Source organism: Schistocerca nitens, chromosome 5 (genome assembly GCF_023898315.1).
Source record: "Schistocerca nitens isolate TAMUIC-IGC-003100 chromosome 5, iqSchNite1.1, whole genome shotgun sequence".
Classification (NCBI taxonomy): domain Eukaryota; kingdom Metazoa; phylum Arthropoda; class Insecta; order Orthoptera; family Acrididae; genus Schistocerca; species Schistocerca nitens.
The window spans coordinates 620,399,756-620,421,079 of NC_064618.1; the positions used below are offsets into that span (position 1 = coordinate 620,399,756).

At 43.3% G+C, this 21,324-nt stretch overlaps 1 protein-coding gene across 1 annotated transcript in view; it reads left to right on the forward strand.

The window, feature by feature from the left end:
* The first annotated feature begins 4,348 nt into the window (after positions 1 to 4,348).
* LOC126260622 (glucose dehydrogenase [FAD, quinone]-like) overlaps positions 4,349 to 21,324 on the forward strand; it is a 33,420-nt gene continuing 16,444 nt past the window's right edge. Inside the window, 2 exon segments of the mRNA XM_049957960.1 lie at positions 4,349 to 4,428; positions 10,855 to 10,952. Of these exon segments, the coding sequence (XP_049813917.1) occupies positions 4,349 to 4,428; positions 10,855 to 10,952 (178 nt within the window).

Here is a 21,324-nt window from a genome sequence, read left to right on the forward strand (position 1 = left end):
GACCTCAACAATGACAACAACACTCTCGAAATGCAGCTTCACTCAACACAGACACTTGGCTACCAGCGTTGAGTGCACATGTTCGAACCGTTCCATAGACATTTTACTGAAATACTGAACTCGCTATTGTTTCCACCTTGTCATTTATCTCATCAAATAATGTATCCCTGATATTCCCACAGTTCAAAATTTTCACTAGTTCGTAGTCATGATTCGTATGTCTGGCAGCACCCAATGCAGCTGCAGAATCCAATTGACAACCATGTGGTGGCATAGTCTCTATTCGTACATTATTGATGGGAGCAGATGATCTGACATCTACAATCTCTGGACTCGAATTTTCATCACTGCAGTACTTGGCTCCAATGCCACCTCCAGTACCTTGATTGCTGAGGTATGTGCCACATCAGTTGTTCCTACTTCCCCTTTAATCATTCTTATTCATCATGTATCCATGATTCCCTCACCTCCATTTGCCATTCCAATATTTGACATATCGTGAATTATGTCTCCTGTTATCACAATTTCTTCCATGATGAAACCTTGAATTTGAGAATTCAAATTTATTGATACAGCTATTCCGGATATATTGCTCCTTGATATCATATTCCAATTCCTGTAATAAACTCTGAAAATTGTGTATATGGTCTTTTACAGTGTTAATTTCGTAAGACAGACGTGTGTCAACAGAAGCAGGACTAAAGCGATTATATAAAAACTAATTCTTCTGCAACATATGTTCAAAGAATTGAGAATAAATGCTGAAACCAGAACTGTTAAAGATTTTTATCATCAGAGTCCTATATTTCATTCTGTCCTGTGCCGTTTCAGACCAGTATGCAGATAAATATTTTTTATAAGATCTTCATATAACTCACAGCTTCTAATTATTGCGTGGATTGTTACTGTGGTTTCACTTTCTAGGTAGCCACACATTTATTCAACTTTATTACTATCCAATCAAGAAGGCGAAAGGGACTAATCAAATTGTTCCAGCTAAGATGATGATGAATGACACTGGGCGAATTTCTAAACATTTGAAACTTCTTTACTATTGAAAAGTGATTATAATGAAACCTATGTATTTTTTCAGTATGTACCTCGTTTCTATAAGAATGTCCACTAGTATATTGTAGTCTATTCCTTTCAGAATGACGTCTAGAAGTAGGCACACTTACGTTGTATGAATTCATACCTTCATCAGATATTTGACCTGAAATGCTTTACAGCTCTTCACCAATACTTTTACCAGCCCCCTTTTCAGTTTCTGATAGTTTGACTTTTCGTTCATTCACTAATACCCACTCCTCTTACTCATTTCCATTTGCCTATCCTTAAATATCAATAATGACTTTAAATTCTCCTGTTCATCATTCCTGAGTGTGATCGTATTACTAAGACGGATTTGATTTTTTCACGAAGTGAGCAAATAAATGACCTTGTTGATCTACATTTTTCCTCATTTGTTCACATCTTCTTTTCAGCAAGATTTAATTCCTTCAAATTCTCTTCTAATCCTTCGGTCAACATGATAAGATCCAAAACTTATCTTCTTATTTGAATGACAGCCTGTTGACCCAGCATAATCTCTGTTCTTTGTGATAATTCTGATTTTGTTATCTCACTTTCCTTTCTTACATCTTGAAATTTATTTTGCATATGTTTAACCTCTGCAAAAACAATACCCAACTGGTATTGTTTTTGCATTTTTCAATAGTGGCAGGCTTATTCTCAGCACTAGACATTCTACTGTGGAACTCTCTTTGGAGTTCTGCCCCTGAAGGCACATTCATTTCAGTAAATCTTTGTATGATGTTTTCCCTCATGGACTCATACTTTTGTTCATGACTGTTTATCTGTCCTTGAAAAGTCCTTACTTTTTCAGTCAAGTGTCTTTCAGTGGCCTTAATTTTCTCTTCTAATTTCTCAACAAACTTCTTTGGACTAGTTTCTGTTTTTGTGATAGATACTTCGCTAAATCTGTACTACTACTCTTTCTAATAGCTTCAGTTACTTTATTTGTTCCCTATGACATTCCCCTATTTCTTAAAACTGATTGTCATAACACTCCATTACATTGGTGGTTGCTCAGGGATCCTTCCTGAAGCCCAGTAGGACTAACTTTGACAGTTGTGTACCTATACTAACACTCCGTTGTTTACTCTGTGGTGGAAACTGTCAAGGTTGAGAATCATCTTCGTTTGCATCATGTTTGTTCATAATTTCCAACTGTTGAACCACATCATCACTACTTTTTCTATCCTACTGATACCCTGACTGTCAGTAGCAAAATCACTAGCTATAAAGCCTTCTAACTGATCGTTGATTCGACTAATCAAATCAAATGAAAAATCTTCTAAATCACAAAGATATGTAGACCTTGAACTTCTTCCTCTATATTCTTCACAGTGGATTCTCCTTGTCTTATTCAGATCAGCTATTCGTTTGTTACGTTAAACTGATGAAAAACTCCAACAAAAAAGCAAAAAGCCATACTCTCAAAATTGTTTCATAAACCATAACTTACGAAATTTTTTAAATACACAAACGTGCAAAAGCCAATTTTCAGCTCTGCAAACTGTTACTAGCAATCCTTGTTGAAAAATTTGCGTCAGAACACTGCACGAAGCTTCAAGAAGATGCACAGCAATGTAACTTAAAAAGAAAAGGACAAGAACACGTCCTCTGCTCAATTCAATCGTGGAAGACAAAATCGTAACATATATGGCTTGTATTAATAGTCAAGTGTACTAGTCTAGTAATCGTAGCGATATATAGCAGTCTGTATACAATCACTTTCAAAAAGATCCTGGTACATATATTGGGCAATGGTGCAATCTATCATCACCTTGCTCAAAGACGGACTGACAGTGCCACATCGTATGAAAAGAATGACATAAGAACTCGGCAAGCGCAGTTTCGTCGTTCTGCGTCGTGACTTATCACACACTTAAAAAATTGACCGTACTGTATAAGAGTGACTTCTCATAGACAACTTGTTCAGGTAGAAATAAGTTAAAATCCGAACTAGCATTAATCACAAAGTGTTTATATGCTGTTACTTCAGAAACGCATGAGATGGAACATAAGTCTGATAAACATGATGAAAATGACAATTTTAAAGGAGAATTGCTATGGCGGACCCTCACACAGGTTATTACAAATCGAACCATCTGCTAGACTTGAAATAGTCAAATTTTGCTCGATTCTTGAATCGGCAACATTGAAGAAAATATAGAAATATTACTAGTCCGTTTCTAGAATGAAATAACGACCTACTAACTGCTCATCGCGGGCTAAACAGGGGATGCTAACATAACCAAAATGCTGTATATTGATCTCAGTCTAATCTTCACTCTGCTACAAGGTTCGCAGGAAAACCTAATCACAGTGTCTCCATATAACACACCAAGCAATGAGGTAAACAATAACACCTTACCCCCTATCGTTGAGCAGAATAAGAAAAAGAGGAGTGACGTGATTGTCATAATCACTTCAAAAAATATGGGTCGCTCTCTCAAGATATAAGGATGTCGCCATCGTCAATACCAATCCCCAATTAAGAGCTCCTTCACCTGAGTGGCAGAAGATTTATCGGACAACAGCTTATTTGATAGAAACAACTTGCAAACGGCCTCTTCCGACTCAGCGCTGCCTGCCCAAATAAAATCACAGTAACACGCATTTTGTGTTCGGCTAAGCGGGTGTTGACACTTTTTTTAGTGGTTTCAGCATACTTTTGTCTGCAACCGCACAGAATTTTATATACCCCACTAGTTGCTAGGGCTTGCTGTGCATCTTTTTCCATTCTTAAATAATCTTATTATTGGGTCTAAATTTCGTTTCGATTCCATACTTGGCAAAAACTTGCCCGAAGCGGTCCGTAATTTAATCAACGAACGGAAGAAAAACTCTTCCAGTTCGCGGTCGTTGTTGCTCCGTAGTTCCAGCTTCTTTTCTTTTATGACGGAGTGAGTGTTCAGTCAACCTCCTTAATAGTATATCCATTTCTCTTGAAGCTCAACCACAAGTTGATCCTGCAAATAAACTAGCAAGCAGATTTTGTTAGCTGGGGCCACCAAGGTTTGAATGACACTTCCCTTTGTCTAGTATGAGGGTTTGATTCATTGTGGAGCTATAAATCAGTGGATGTGTCGTTTCTGTGTATCTAATTGCCCAAGGTGCTGTCCGCTAAGGCAAGCTCGGAATGTAAAATCCAAGGCAAGCTCGGAATGTAAAATCCATCTGACGTCCTTCCCCAGGGCTTCTGAGTTGAGAACCTGATTGGACCCAATCGCTCCCTGTTGGGACCTGGATATCTGCAGTGCAACGGACTGTCTGCAGAGCTATGGCATACTACGTGATGCCAAATCCTAGGGCAGAGGCTGCCATTGACCCTGGGAGCAGTGGCCGGCCGGACGCTCGATGGTGAGATGCAAGACAACTTGCTGTCGATCTGTGCAGACAGCCATTGGCACTAGCTGGAAACCGGGTCCAGCAGGCACTGGACGCGGTCGTCACCTACGGTTTGGGCCTGCACCCACTTATTGGGTTCTTACAACATCCTCCAGGCTGACAAATGGTGATTCAACTGTAATACTGCTGAGATGATGAGCATTCTCATGTGTTTTCGCATCGTTGAGAACCTTCAGCTGATTAACATTGAAGACCCATGGCCAAATACTGCGTGCTACATCCGTGCATAACATGGAGCCAGGACGTCATCGACTTGTACTCCAGAGCAGTTCGCCATCCCATCACTGGGTATGTGGTAACGAATGCGAGTGCCAACTCCCACAACATCTAGGCATCGCCCATACCTAGTGAAGGGGTCACCTTGACTTCACCCAAACCCGGTGATGGACCAGAGTTTGAGACTGCTACCACATTTAGGTATCATCTGTACCTGGTGATGGCCTAATTGGATGTCTTGATGATTTTTCCAGTCATCATAATGTAACTCTGTTATTAGATTTCAGGTAAGGTTTGTCCTCCATGATGAGCTATTATGAAACATACTTTGTTTTCGTAATATTTTGCACCTCGGACACAGGGAACACAGTGTCATCAAAGATTCGCAATAGGTCGGTTTGCTAACACCTCGGCCTCATATCTTGTCCACACGCTGAACGGCTGAAGCTGGTCCGTTCATCGCTGGTCATCCTCGGTTGACTCAGGAGTTGGGGAGGGGGGGGGGAGGGTCACAGTTGAAGGTGTACGATTGACATGACACTGTGGCGGGAAGGTACCAAGGATTTAGGTGCGAGACTTAGCATCTGTTATTACCAAATGTGTATGACAGTTAAACATTTTGGTCCTTCAGAAACTGTTTGTTTGTCATTCCACAATAAAATGTGAACATTAGCGCACCACTGATAACTGAAAGAATTTACGTTAGTAAACACAATCCCCAAACACGAATGAAGTTATACGAATACTGTTCGAAGTTTGAACTACTAACAAGTTTAACTGAAAAGGGCAGTCTGTGTTGAGAGATGGCTCCGACAACACAGTCATGCCAGTTAACGCCCTCTACGTAGTGTTGGTCATTGTTTAACTACTGAGAACTGCTCCAGTCAGTGTGAAGTCGACTATCAGAAGCAAGTCTCACTGTACGGTTAGTTAACAAAGCAATGATTTTGAAGATTTCCTGTTGTAGAAGGAATGCTAACGCCAGTATTTGAGCTTTACAGGCACTCGCACACGGAGGATTCACCAGTAAGGCTACACCAGTCATACGGTAGCCCCCAGCCTCGTTGCCAGAGGTACCTGTTTATTTATTTCTCGGGAAGATTTTGGTCACAATTATCCGGATTTCTCAAATGTAACTCCCAGTATGTGACACTAAATCAGACGGTAAGATCGAAAAATGTGGGCCCAGAGATGTAATATAGAGGGAGATTGTAGGAACCACAGTAAGAAATATTGCGACAGCACATAAGGAAAAGGCGTTATGGCAGGATTCAAAATTCTCCCTCACCAGGGGTTGAGGAATTCCACTTGCAGCGCGTCTGCCGGCCGGAGTGGCCGTGCGGTTCTAGGTGCTACAGTCTGGAGCCGCGTGACCGCTACGTTCGCAGGTTCGAATCCTGCCTCGGGCATGGATGTGTGTGATGTCCTTAGGTTAGTTAGGTTTAAGTAGTTCTAAGTTCTAGGGGACTGATGACCACAGCAGTGAAGTCCCATAGTGCTCAGACCCAGAGCAGCGGGTCTTTCGTTAATAATAGCGTATGGCATTGGTGGCCGGGAGACCCCTCGCGGGGCAGTTCGGCCAGCGCTCCACAACTTCTTTAACGCCACTACGGCGACTTGCGAGTGAATGAGGATGAAATGATGATGAAAGACACACAACACCCAGTCATCTCGAGGCAGAGAAGATCCCTGAGCGGCCGGGAATCGAACCCGGGACCCCGTGCGCGGGAAGCGAGAACGGTACCGCAAGACCACGAGCCGCGGACGGTCTTTCGTTAGTTGACGTGTAAAAAGCTGTGAATGACTTTCTTTATTTGTTTGACAATGACAACAGGACTGGTATTCTTTGCGATACTGATTGCACAGATTTCACTTCGAACACGATCACATTGTACTTGCATTACGGTTTCGCTTCGATTCGCAAAGTGGACACATGCTCTCGTCGCCGGTTCGAGTCATCCAAAAGTTGTACCAGGAGGCAGCTCCACCGTACTTACCAGCGTCTGACATTTCAACATAAGTAGTTCACTCTGTTTCAGCAGACATGTCCGCTCTGACCTGTGGCTGTCGGTCAGAGCACAGAGTAGCAGAAAGTCACGTGTCTCACTCACAGGTCCGTAACACATCCACCTCTACAGCGGGTGATGTTTTCCGGCCACATCTAAATAAGTAAATTTGTGTACCCAGTTGAGACTGGTATTGCAGTTAAAATAGAGAGCAAACTCGAGAGATGAGTCAATGTATACACATATGATAAAGCACAAAAGATATATCCTCGGCAGTTAGCAAAAGATGTGAAAGAAAAAGAAAGTAGGAGGAAAGTCTGTGGTACTGAACGCGTGACGTGGTTGTTGGTCTGATAGCTGGTACGGTGCATGTGTCGTCCACCCCAGCACTAGCAGAGGGAGACGGACGAGCCCGTCGCCCTGGGCGCCTATTACTCAAGGGAAAAGACAGCTGGTAATCAGCCTGATAGCAGGTTGAGTGTACGTGGGGCCGAACTGGAGGGACTGGAATGAGGAAAAATCGCTGCCCCTACCCGAGATTGGACCCGCAACCTTCTCAGCGAGAGTACTGGGCTGTGCTGCTATACTAACACAGCAACTGCGGACGATAAAAATATCACTTTACTACTTTTAAAGAAATGATCTAGCTAGATCGTTATCAACGCAGATCACATCTGTATCGCTAGTTGTTAACATTATCAACTTTTCCTCCACCTGGTTAACCATCCTCTGGAGTGCGTTCATATACTGGCGCGCACAATTTAAGAACGAAAGTATCTTTCGCACGATAAATCACTGCAAAGTAACACAGCTCTATGTGACTTGGACCATACATAGGAAAAACTGCTACCGTGTACAGAAGATAATGGACCGGAAAGAAATGACACCAGTGTATTCAACTGGGTTGACCATACGTGAACCATCAAAAGTGAACGAGTAGACGCTTTATAAATGTCTCTGAACTTTGGAAAAATTTCTGTTTTTGAAAAACTGGACAAAGCAAAGAATTTTATTGCTGTGTCGGTATTGCAGTTTATCCACTGGACGGTAAACACAAAACGAGAATTGTTTAAAAAACCGTTTAAGCGAGACTCCTCACAGACATATAAAAACTCTCTCTGAAGCTAACACAGTTGACTACATTTCAATAAATCGTTCGTACCAAAAGACTAATTTACATAAATTTACTGTCATATAATATATATATGAGAGAAGCGATGTGTAAAATCGGTAACATGCGAGTATACTGCCATTTAATGCGTCGAATAATTGCTCGCTCCGAGCAATGTTAATTTGCAGGTAAGAATTATAAATGACAGGCTCAGATATTTCCTCCGCATTACGTCGATTTCTAAACTACTGTGGCTGTCTTAAAGTAGTGCCCATACGAGGCAGTACGTCTAGTATCTAGCATCTAGTTGAATTAATAGTTCCCTTTTTACCAGATAACATTTATCCTGTAATGTAGTGCACACTTGTACATAAAATGCGCCAAATAAAAGCACTAAAACATTGTGTGCTCACCATTGAAAGGAGAAAAATTAATAAACAAATATTCACAAAATGAGCGAGCAAGTGTACGGTATCGCTAACTGCTGCATTTCATTGACGAAAGTTCCATGTTTCGCGGGACATTTTCACTTTGGAGTACTACGAGGCCACTGCTCAATTGCGCCGCAGCATAGTTTGTTAAAACAGATACTAAGCGATAAGTCCTGTAAGAAACGTAAAAATCTGTGTTGGCTAATGACTACCCCTTCCTTTCCTGTAATGAAAACAAAGTAGTGGCACTTATCTAATGCATCTCTATACATCTAAATGCTGATTCCATAGATGTATCTGATCTCTGCTCATAGATAAACGGGAACCTTAACGTCTCGTTATTGCCTATTATCTACCAACGTCGCAAAAACAGAGATTTCATCAATATCATTGTCATCTCGTCACTTTTGACACAATGTGTTGTAGTGAAGGTAGCAAATGCATTGTTGACCTGGTCATTTTTGTCTTATTTTAGGGACGGTCATATTTCCATCTCTGTCTGAGTGCTTGATTGCAAAGGAAAGAGTGGGCGACTTTTCCAACTGAGTTACCACCGAACGTAGTTATTAAGTTCGTTGTTGTTGTTGTGGTCTTTAGTCCTGAGACTGGTTTTATGCAGCTCTCCATGCTACTCTATCCTGTGCAAGCTTCTTCATCTCCCAGTACCTACTGCAACCTACATCCTTCTGAATCTGTTTAGTGTATTCATCTCTTGGTCTCCCTCTGCGATTTTTACCCTCACGCTGCCCTCCAATACTAAATTGGTGATCCCTTGATGCCTCAGAACATGTCCTACCAACCTATCCATTCTTCTAGTCAAGTTGTGCCACAAACTTCTCTTCTCCCCAATCCTATTCAATACATTCTCATCAGTTATATGATCTATCCATCTAATTTTCAGCATTCTTCTGTAGCACCACATTTCGAAAGCTGTTACAAACATTTAATTGTTTTCATTTTTGACGATTTTATCAACAACCCCTAATTAACATTGATGTTCGATGTGCCAGCACTTGTCTTAATACAGGTAAACGTAGCAAGCCAACACCCAGCGAGACACCCAGAGCTAAGCGTCCGCACTCCTCGACGTTCGCAGAGCGAATGACGCTCCGTACTGCGGCGCAGCTGCAGCCAGCAGTCCTTATCGTGACGTCAACGTCCGGTCTGCGCCAGCGTGCGTTATCAGACGGTTGCGCAAGCGACCGGAAGTGAGTTTTCCAGCAACACGCTCCTAGTAATACTAGGGAGCGTGTTCCCCCCGGATTTGAATGCGCGCCACGGTTCGAATTGCGCGCCACAGCCTGCTAGCCAATCAGAAGCCGCGCAGCGGCCAGCGCAGCGACTAAGTCCCGCTCAAGGTCACCCGCCTAGCGAGCAACGAACAGGCGCTCAGCCACAATGTTTTAAGTGAATATTGTTTTTAATTAAAAAAAAAAATCTCACGGGATAGATAAGGATGGTTCTCGGGTAGGACAAACTTTATTGTCTGGAATATAACATACAGTCACCATTAATCTTTATTTTACAATTTCCATTACCAACTTTAGCCCAAAAAAATGGCTCTGAGCACTATGGGACTCAACTGCTGTGGTCATAAGTCCCCTAGAACTTAGAACTACTTAAACCTAACTAACCCAAGGACAGCACACAACACCCAGCCATCACGAGGCAGAGAAAATCCCTGACCCCGCCGGGAATCGAACCCGGGAACCCGGGCGTGGGAAGCGAGAACGCTACCGCACGACCACGAGATGCGGGCAACTTTAGCCCAGATAAACAGGTATTCATCTGCATTCAATTTCTTCTTCCTTCTAGTACTCAACACAAATGGCATACTTTGAACAAGTGTACCATACGGCTGTTTAGCCAAAAGTCCTGTTGTCTCTGCTATACTCCACGTCTTCCATGTAAGAATATTTGCATCGCTGCGCGGCATTTGCTGCGCGGCTTCTGATTGGCTAGCAGGCTGTGGCGCGCAATTCGAACCGTGGCGCGCATTCAAATCCGGGGGAACACGCTCCCTAGTATTACTAGGAGCGTGTTGCTGGAAAACTCACTTCCGGTCGCTTGCGCAACCGTCTGATAACGCGCGCTGGCGCAGACCGGACGTCGACGTCACGATAAGGACTGCTGGCTGCAGCTGCGCCGCAGTACGGAACGTCATTCGCTCTGCGAACGTCGAGGAGTGCGGACGCTTAGCTCTGGGTGTCTCGCTGGGCGTTGGCTTGCATTCCTTTTCAGCTAAGGCTGCTAAAGTTAAGGTGGCAACAGACAACATTGAAAACTTTATTCAAGTTGAAAATGCTTGTTTTCTGAGCCCGAAGAGCGAGAAATTAACGAAGGACTTATGAGTGGACTGAGGCCAGATAGTAAGCGAGCCGTGCGCCAGCAATTATTTCATCCATTCGTCCTTGTCGCTCTTGCCACGCCTCGCTCCCTCTTCGGTTTGTTCAATTGTGTTTTTAGTTTTGCCTCCAGTGGGTAGCGGGGACAGAGAGATCTGCTATTTACGCGCGTGCACGGTAGCGCCGGAGATTAGCCGAGTTGTAGACAATCAGCCGACCGGTGGCACGACGTTGTGTTTCCGGCGGTTGAGGCCTCATGTTTGTTACAGCTGTCGGGACAGCCGGCTCGCCGTCTGTGTGTCAAGTAAAGAGCGGTGCCTGCAAGTGTCAGTTGTGGTAGCGAGGGCAGTCTACAATTGTTCGAGAGGTGGGCGTATCTCGGTGGTACCCTGTTAATGCAGGGAGCTGCATTTGTGCGGATCATCCATCACTCTGGGATATAGTTCAGAGCTGAATTCTCATCAGTACTACGGCACGTTCTCAGCACTGTGATACGCTGATCATGGGAATCGTAATCGTACTTCCTGATGTTATCGTTACAGTCAGTAGAAAGTGTAATATTCCAAAGAATTCGGATCCACCAAAAAGCGCTGAGGGACTGTTCTATGTTGGTAGATCAGTGCATTGCGTCCTGGTTACAGAGTGTTCATTTATGTGAAGCCTCAGAAAGGCTTATTACGTACTTAAGTAACCTGCAGCGTTCTAAGTAGTGCTTAACTTTACAGTGACCTCGCAGCTGGCCACGTATTTTTTTGATCTATTAGAAATTGAATTGTTGTGAATGCAGTAGTACTGATATCTAAAGATACCGTTTTAAACTTGTAAATGATATACCTTGCGCGTTTTTGTGCGCGGTTAGCTGCTTGCTGTAACCGCTTTATGTTACAAGAATTTGTTGTGTAGTTGACGTTCATCCTGAACTACAGGAAGTGACTACCTCACATGACGTTGGCCACGCTGACAGAGTGTGACTCGCATATTATTAAAGGCTGAATAAGACACCTTCCGCACAGATTGGGTAATTTGTTATTAACTTTATTTATACTCTTGAGAGTCGCCTCATTTATTTACGTAATTCTAGTCATTAACTATTTTCTGTTTACTGCAAGCCTGAGTCTTGATATTGTCTTTAAGCATAAGATTCTGCTTCGGGAAGCACACTTTTGTTATGGGCTGTATAAGCTACTGCGGGCTACTCCCATTACATATTACTGAGTTTTAGGCAAAGTGTGGATATTTAAATTTAGTACAGATGAACAGAAAATGTTTGTATTATTACTAGTTCATGCTTTTACCAAAAATTGTGAAATCTAGAAAATTTACGTAACTATCATTACAATTAATTAAAATTGGCTTTATAGAAACATGTTTAAATTTTAAGTGAATTTGAGGTTGTATTGACGGATCATTAGCTGCCCATGCTGTGGCCTTGAGCTCCACTCTGTGGTTGGCTACATTACATTGTTTTAATTTACTTTCTTAACTCATTTCAGAGTAGACTGTCAAAGTTTTACTTCGTAAAGAAAATAGCTTTGTAAAGAAAGTAGCAGGTCAATGGTTTTGAGCAGAGTCTTTGATCATTTTATGCACATGTTTAAAGCTATCAGCTTATCAGTTTTCATAATCTCTTTATTGTGTTTTGAAACTGAGTGTAATAAAATCTTTGTCAAAATGAATCATTTAATTTCCGCTCAGCACCTGCCTTCCCGTTCCCTACCACTACAGTAATCTTGTTTCGAATATCCTGCACTCGCATTTATATAGTCATAAGTGATGATCATCCCTTAGCTATAATTTTCTTCATGTGGGGTACCACATCCACATACTATATGCTTGTTGAGATATTTTTAAGTTTTCCACCTCTATTGTTTTAAAGATATGCAGTTTACTACATTGTTCACCATTGCTCTGTTTCGGCATCACAAAAATGGTTCAAATGGCTCTGAGCACTATGGGACTCAACTGCTGTGGTTATCAGTCCCCTAGAACTTAGAACTACTTAAACCTAACTAACCTAAGGACATCACACACATCCATGCCCGAGGCAGGATTCGAACCTGCGACCGTAGCAGTCCCACGGTTTTCGGCATCACAAGCAGTTTGCAAGCACAGTTGATGTGTTGTACAACACAAAGACACCGCGCTTGAAGATGATCTGTAAGGCCGTAATTAACAAATTGTGCGACACGTAATGAAGTGAATATTTGACAAAAATACAACTGAGGAGAGAAACTTCAAAATGTCTTTTAACCTTTAACGATCACGAAGTCTAGCATATACGCACTTCTGAAACACATGTCTACCATGGAACATTTTCTAAATGCTTTTGGAACGCTATAAATAGTTCACATAAAATATGGTTGACTTGTTGCTGGTGTTTTCTCAATCCTATCGTAAATGTATGACTGTATGTACGGCGAAATAAGGAAAAGTAAAGACATTTCACATTGTGGCGTCTTCGAAGTAGTTCGATGTAAATTCTACATGGAACAAGAGATGAATAAAAGGATAAAGTTAAATTTCCTTCACTTTTCAGTCTTTTTGTTGGGATGAGAGGCTGGAAGCTGGTAGATTTAATAACGACAAAAATATTATTAGTAAAACAGATAATAGGAAACATAATTTCAGAATTCATTCTCTGTTTCGTATTAACGGATGTAAAAGCAGGAAAGAAATACAAAGTTAGTAGAGAGAAAAGCTGCAGTATATTTTTGTGTGTTAACTTTATCTATGTAAAAGAATCTTCTGATGCTGCCAGGACAAACAATAATATAAAAACGCTGTGATTAGTTTTCTGGGAAAACACGTTGCTCTAGCTTTATGTGGGTTCACTCGAATCAAGTGGTGATGTTGGCTGCCGCTGCACCTGGGTGGAGCGTGCGCAGCACATACTCAGACAAAACAAGGCGTGATAAGGGAACAGTTTGCAGAAGCGAATAGGAACAACGACGAAGCGAGACGAAAACCTGTCGCCGACGTGCATGACGGAACCAAGAACCGAGATAGCGGCCCTGTGAAAAACTGTGCACGGCCGCCGTAAGGAATGGACGGTGTGCGTGCAACCGATTCACTGCTCTGAAGAGAGTTCTTCGCGGTGACAACCAGTTAAGCGCCGGTGCTTTGCGTGATATCTTAAAGGTAACAATCTTTTCTCTTCCGTTTACAGAATACGTCATAGCATATTATAAGGTTTCTAGTTTATTTTTTGTATTCAAGAAAAGTGATGTAAGTCCTATTTTTATTCGATGTTACATACTCCATATGATACTGGATATTTTTTCAAACATAGATTTTCAATAGTCGATACGTTACGCCACAGAGTTTCTGAGTTCAAGAAATGTGATCTTTGGTTGCTAGTAGCATTGTCGTTATTGTAGCATTCTATGAGAAATCCTACTAACAGCGTGTGTCAGATCCAGAATCTGGGATATGCAAATGGTGCAATGCCGCAGAAGGGAGGGCGTCCTTCCCGGCCCCAAATTATAGCCTTAATTTGACTTCTGGCGACTGCATGTAAATCGTCTAGACACTTTTCCGTGTATGAATTATTTGAGTTCGTGGTGTCAGTCTTTTCGGAAATGTCGAAAAGAAAAGGCACCATGCATTCATATATCCGATTCACCTCGTTGTTGTTGTTGTGATCTTCAGTCCTGAGACTGGTTTGATGCAGCTCTTCATGCTACTCTATCCTGTGCAAGCTTCTTCATCTCCCAGTACCTACTGCAACCTACATCCTTCTGAATCTGCTTAGTGTATTGATCTCTTGGTCTCCCTCTACGATTTTTACCCTCGACGCTGCCCTCCAATGCTAAATTTGTGATCCCTTGATGCCTCAAAACATGTCCTACCAACCGATCCCTTCTTCTAGTCAAGTTGTGCCACAAACTTCTCTTCTCCCCAATCCTACTCAATACCTCCTCATTAGTTACTTGATCTACCCACCTTATCTTCAGCATTCTTCTGTAGCACCACACTTCGAAAGCTTCTATTCTCTTCTTGTCCAAACTGATTATCGTCCATGTTTCACTTCCATACATGGCTACACTCCATACAAATACTTTCAGAAACGACTTCCTGACTCTTAAATCTATACTCCATGTTAACAAATTTCTCTTCTTCAGAAACGATTTCCTTGCCATTGCCAGTCTACATTTTATATCCTCTCTACTTCTACCATCATCAGTTATTTTGCTCCCTAAATAGCAAAACTCCTTTACTACTTTAAGTGTCTCATTTCCTAATCTAATCCCCTCAGCATCACCCGATTTAATTTGACTACATTCCATTATCCTCGTTTTGCTTTTGTTGATGTTCATCTTATATCCTCCTTTCAAGACACTGTCCATTCCGTTCAACTGCTCTTCCAAGTCCTTTGCTGTCTCTGACAGAATTACAATGTCTTCGGCGAACCTCAAAGTTTTTACTTCTTCTCCATGAATTTTAATACCTACTCCGAATTTTTTGTTTGTTTCGTTTACTGCTTGCTCAATATACAGATTGAATAACATCGGGGAGAGGCTACAACCCTGTCTCACTCCTTTCCCAACCACTGCTTCCCTTTCACCTCGATGAGCAATAAATCCACAAGCTTCAGTGAGATGCATAATTACGTTGGATCTCCAGCAGAAATCTAAAATTAGCGAGCACGAAGCACATGGACAGGAACTGTGGGTAGGTGACGCTAGGAGGGAATGTGGGATGGCTGGAGAGCATTTGCAGTAAACACCAGTGTAACACAATTGTTAACACAACTGCGTAGTAGGCAGGAGAGCTCCGGTTGGAATCCCAGTCTAGCATACATTTTAATTCGTCACCGCTGGTTCCGCACGAACTCTCGATGAAACTTACAAAATTAGTTCCTTCTCTTTCCTTTATGCCTCCCCCCTTCAATTTACGTAATACTTTTCCGCGTGTTTCACTTTTAACTACATTTACAGTGGAACACAGACAGCTTTCCCACATCGCACATGATGACGACGAACCGCCTGGAAACACAGACAGACCGACAACTATTATGGGGCGTGTGTATTACATGCAGGTTAAGTTACATCTCTGTTTTGTAAGGTACTACACTCCTGGAAATGGAAAAAAGAACACATTGACACCGGTGTGTCAGACCCACCATACATGCTCCGGACACTGCGAGAGGGCTGTACAAGCAATGATCACACGCACGGCACAGCGGACACACCAGGAACCGCGGTGTTGGCCGTCGAATGGCGCTAGCTGCGCAGCATTTGTGCACCGCCGCCGTCAGTGTCAGCCAGTTTGCCGTGGCATACGGAGCTCCATCGCAGTCTTTAACACTGGTAGCATGCCGCGACAGCGTGGACGTGAACCGTATGTGCAGTTGACGGACTTTGAGCGAGGGCGTATAGTGGGCATGCGGGAGGCCGGGTGGACGTACCGCCGAATTGCTCAACACGTGGGGCGTGAGGTCTCCACAGTACATCGATGTTGTCGCCAGTGGTCGGCGGAAGGTGCACGTGCCCGTCGACCTGGGACCGGACCGCAGCGACGCACGGATGCACGCCAAGACCGTAGGATCCTACGCAGTGCCGTAGGGGACCGCACCGCCACTTCCCAGCAAATTAGGGACACTGTTGCTCCTGGGCTATCGGCGAGGACCGTTCGCAACCGTCTCCATGAAGCTGGGCTACGGTCCCGCACACCGTTAGGCCGTCTTCCGCTCACGCCCCAACATCGTGCAGCCCGCCTCCAGTGGTGTCGCGACAGGCGTGAATGGAGGGACGAATGGAGACGTGTCGTCTTCAGCGATGAGAGTCGCTTCTGCCTTGGTGCCAACGATGGTCGTATGCGTGTTTGGCGCCGTGCAGGTGAGCGCCACAATCAGGACTGCATACGACCGAGGCACACAGGGCCAACACCCGGCATCATGGTGTGGGGAGCGATCTCCTACACTGGCCGTACACCACTGGTGATCGTCGAGGGGACACTGAATAGTGCACGGTACATCCAAACCGTCATCGAACCCATCGTTCTACCATTCCTAGACCGGCAAGGGAACTCGCTGTTCCAACAGGACAATGCACGTCCGCATGTATCCCGTGCCACCCAACGTGCTCTAGAAGGTGTAAGTCAACTACCCTGGCCAGCAAGATCTCCGGATCTGTCCCCCATTGAGCATGTTTGGGACTGGATGAAGCGTCGTCTCACGCGGTCTGCACGTCCAGCACGAACGCTGGTCCAACTGAGGCGCCAGGTGGAAATGGCGTGGCAAGCCGTTCCACAGGACTACATCCAGCATCTCTACGATCGTCTCCATGGGAGAATAGCAGCCTGCATTGCTGCGAAAGGTGGATATACACTGTACTAGTGCCGACATTGTGCATGCTCTGTTGCCTGTGTCTATGTGCCTGTGGTTCTGTCAGTGTGATCATGTGATGTATCTGACCCCAGGAATGTGTCAATAAAGTTTCCCCTTCCTGGGACAATGAATTCACGGTGTTCTTATTTCAATTTCCAGGAGTGTATTCTACGCCCTTAAGCTGCACAGTCGGACAAGTAATTTAATGGAAACCTAAAAAGTTACAGCTGCTCAGGAGTAACACTTCATTCCCTTTCGAGGTATGTGGAAAAACTCTAACGCTTCCAGCTTTCACTTTCAGGCATTAAATTCCAAATTCAATGTCTAATGTGAATATTGAGACTAGTTGCTCAATACACAGAGTAAATTAAAGATATAGTTAGATTCGTCGTCTGTGACTGAAAAACGTGTCTGAGTCAGATCGACCAAGACTCTAACAAGGTATACCTGTATGATATGATTTTTCAGTTTCTCCAGTGTATCTGTTGATGGAACAATTCATGGGTGTACTGCCGGTTTATAGTGTCCACCGGGTACAAAAATTCGATGATCAGACATGTCACCATCATCAGGTGTGCTGACGAACTAAGCTCCAGTGTTTTCAGGTCCGAATTTTCTTTACTTTCTTCTTGAATAAATACTTCAAAGTAACAAAAATTTTGTGTACGAAGAATTGGAATGTTTCTTACCATCACAAAATTGTTGAGTCAGAAATTATTAATGGATTATAAAAACAGGATACTTAGCAATGAAATAATATAAATTGTAAACTTCTTCAGTCAAGAAGTAAACAAAACAAAGACTTTTATACGCAGTTCCTACAAACTTTCTTTCAACATTCACTGCTTACTGGTGTGCTACAACTAAAATAGTAAGCCGGCCGGAGTGGCCGTGCGGTTCTAGGCGCTACAGTCTGGAGCCGCGTGACCGCTACGTTCGCAGGTTCGAATCCTGCCTCGGGCATGGATGTGTGTGATGTCCTTAGGTTAGTTAAGTTTAAGTAGTTCTAAGTTCTAGGGGACTGATGTCCTCAGAAGTTAAGTCCCATAGTGCTCAGAGCCATTTGAACTAAAATAGTAAACTTTTCTTTTCATGTTTTTTGACCTAGTTGCTTCTAACACCTTTTCCACCTCATTTTCATTTTCCTCTTACTCGCCTCACTCTGAATCACTGTCATGCTTGCTTCTATAATATTGATCAAGATCTGCGTCACCGTTGAAGCCGAACTCACTCTATATTTCATCAGGTATTGAATGCACACATTCATCGAGTTTAGGATCGAATACTTTTATTTCATTACGAGAAGGTAACGGCATTCAATCTAGTATAGAAGAAAGTACTTTGGGTAGGGTCAGTCGAGCCCCAATCGAAAAAAAAGATGTACGGTCACGAAATATTCAGGAATTAGGATAATGACTTTGCTACGGGATTTGTTATAAAATGATGTATGTATAAGAAATATTTCATTTCAATAAATTGATGTCCTGTTTGATGGAAGTCGTCTGTAATGTTATATCAAACAACGCCTTTATTTTCCTCATCTAGTCCCCTTTGTAAGCATTACATCTTGGACAGTTAAGCTGTCTACACGAACAGGCTGCTATTCGAAACATTAATGCTACGTGCTACTTTTTGTGTGGTTTAGGTGTCAAAAATGTATCATTCTGTATATTTGCACTAAGCGGCGCTAGCTCTCTCGTCACGGCCGATTCGCGCACTTAGCAGGAAAGTCTGTATGTACTAAATTCTGTTCAAAATGTGTGTGAATTCCTAAAGGACCAAACTGCAGTGATCATCGGTTCCTAGACTTACACACTACTTAAATTAGCTTATGTTAAGGCCAACATACACACACCAATGCTCGAGAGAGGACTCGAACCTCCGGCGGGAGGGATCGAGACACATCTGCCGCCGTCCGACAGATTCCGACTTAGGACATGATGATGTCTGGTTTGTGGCTCGCCCGCATTCCGACTCAGAAATATCACCTGCTACAGGTCCGACCGCCGGAACCAACGTGACAGTATCACCGTGATCTTTTTGAAAAACACGATGATCCACGTGGCAATAGAAACCGACAAACTAATACTCGTGAAAATAGGTACCAGTTATGGGATGGAACTGATAGGAGCCATATATCTATCCACAAATCGCCAACTTTTAGAGGACGATCTACAAACAATATTGGGGCTACACCTGATGGTGTTTCTCGGGGCAGACCTAAGTGCGAAACATCCGTTTTGGAACTCTCAAGTACCCAATCCAAAAGGCTCTCGAAGACACATTACAGTTCATCGTGTGAGGACCTGACGTCCAGAGGCACTTCTACCTGAGCACAGACTAGACGTCGCGGAGATTGTCCTAACAAAAGGCCTAAATGGACATATGGTCATGCAAGCCTGCAACCACCTATCCTCAAACCACCACCTAGTGGGCACACACTACCTAAAGATCGTGCCACCGCCTCACTCACCCAACAAACCCGTATAAATAAACTGGGAGGAATACAGATCCGGTCGCAGGTTCGAACCCCGCCTCGGGCATGGATATGTGTGATGTCCTTAGGTTATTTAGGTTTAATTAGTTCTAAGTTCTAGGGGACTAATGACCTCAGAAGTTGAGTCCCACAGTGCTCAGAGCCATTTGAACCATTTTTCGAATACAGATCGGCGCTTACTGTTTCAACCCAGCCATCCGCTGACATCACCACCAATATGAAGATCGATGAAGCAATACAGAAACATACAAGAAACATACAAAAGGCAGCCAAAAACGTCACCAAGACAACGATGCATACAAAATCCACAGATGACTTTTTCCCTCTTCTACTAGACCTGCGTTACCCCAAGACTAAAGCGAGAAAACTGTGGCAACACACCCGCGGCCCAAGGGACCGCACAGAAATCAACAACTTGACAAGGGAGTAACAAAAACGCCTTATAGAATGAAAAGCAGAAATTTAGGATGACAGAATGAAATCATTCAAGCTTCAATTGCAAGACGACTGGAGAGTAGTCCAAAAACTGGAAGGTCAGCAGGCAGGGAAGACGGCTCTTGTGGGCAATCAAGGCACTGTATTTGACATCCTATCGAAGACCGAACTCGCCGCGGATACGTTCGAGAAGCAAAACTGCCTCGCTAAATTCGAGGTCCGCAGCCGAAGCGACCAGGAAAAGGATGACAGGATATTGCAGGAAATCGAAGTACTCAGAAATACACCCGACATACCTCCAGAACTTGCCACACCCACCGAAATCAGAAAAGAAATACGTAAACGGTGAGGCCTGGATAAAATTACTATGAGCACCTCAAAAAAGGTTCCAAGGAAACCATTGCTATTTCTCACTCGAATCACAAACAATTGACTGCCACTAAGCTACTGTCCAGCAGCTTGGAAGAAAGTCAAACTAATAACTATTCCAAAACTAGGGAAAGACTCTAGTCTCCTGGCCAACAACTGTCCTTTAAGTCTCCTCCAAACCATGATGAAAATTCTGGAGGGAGTTGAACCGAAAATAGAAGACCCTAAATGAAGAGAACGCCCTTAGAGAGGAACAGTTCGGCTTTCAGCAGGTTTCAGTAGAAATTAAAGTGCTTCGATTAACTGAACACGCATCCCAAACATGAATCTCCAAAATTCAACAGCTGCCATGTTCCTCGATTGGCAAAAGGCCTTCGCTAAAGTATAGTTTGGATACCTAATCTGGAAATTACTCAGACAACCATGGCTGCCACGTACACAAAACTAATAGACAGCTTGCTGTCCAATAGGAACTTCACCGTGGAAATCGATGGAAAGTAACTAGCAGCAGTCTACCCATCACTGGAGAAAGACCCATCCTCGGAGAAAGACTTCGACTCAGTGTGCAGGAACTACTTTGGAGGGACGAAGTCAAGTACCTTGGCATCATACTGGACAGGAAGCTGCTCTACCACCATGGAATCATGGAAAATAAGGTGAAAGCTCAAAACCTCGCCAAAGCCCTCTTCCCTACTTCAGGAGCAAGAACGTCAAACAAGAGACCAAAAAAATTATGTACAAAACAACAGTTCTGCACGTCCTGGGGCACAACAAGTAGAACAACGCGATACCAGCTACAAATTGTGCAAAATAAAGTAATACACTGTATACCAAGAGCTCCACCTTGGGCACGAAACAGAGGCCTTCACGAGATATTGGAGCTGGTCTTATTAGACGATATAATCAGAAAATTCGCAGCTAAAGTTTATAATAAATCAGACAACATTAGAAAGAACTGTAGACGTAGACAGCATAGCAACTAGTAAATCTACACGCTGGCACAAGCAAAGAGTTCCACGCAGCTTGATAGAAGACCCAGTAGAATAGGCTCATCTCAAATAGTATAGGTCATTGATGTATAAATGTCCCCCTATATTCAAACCATTACGA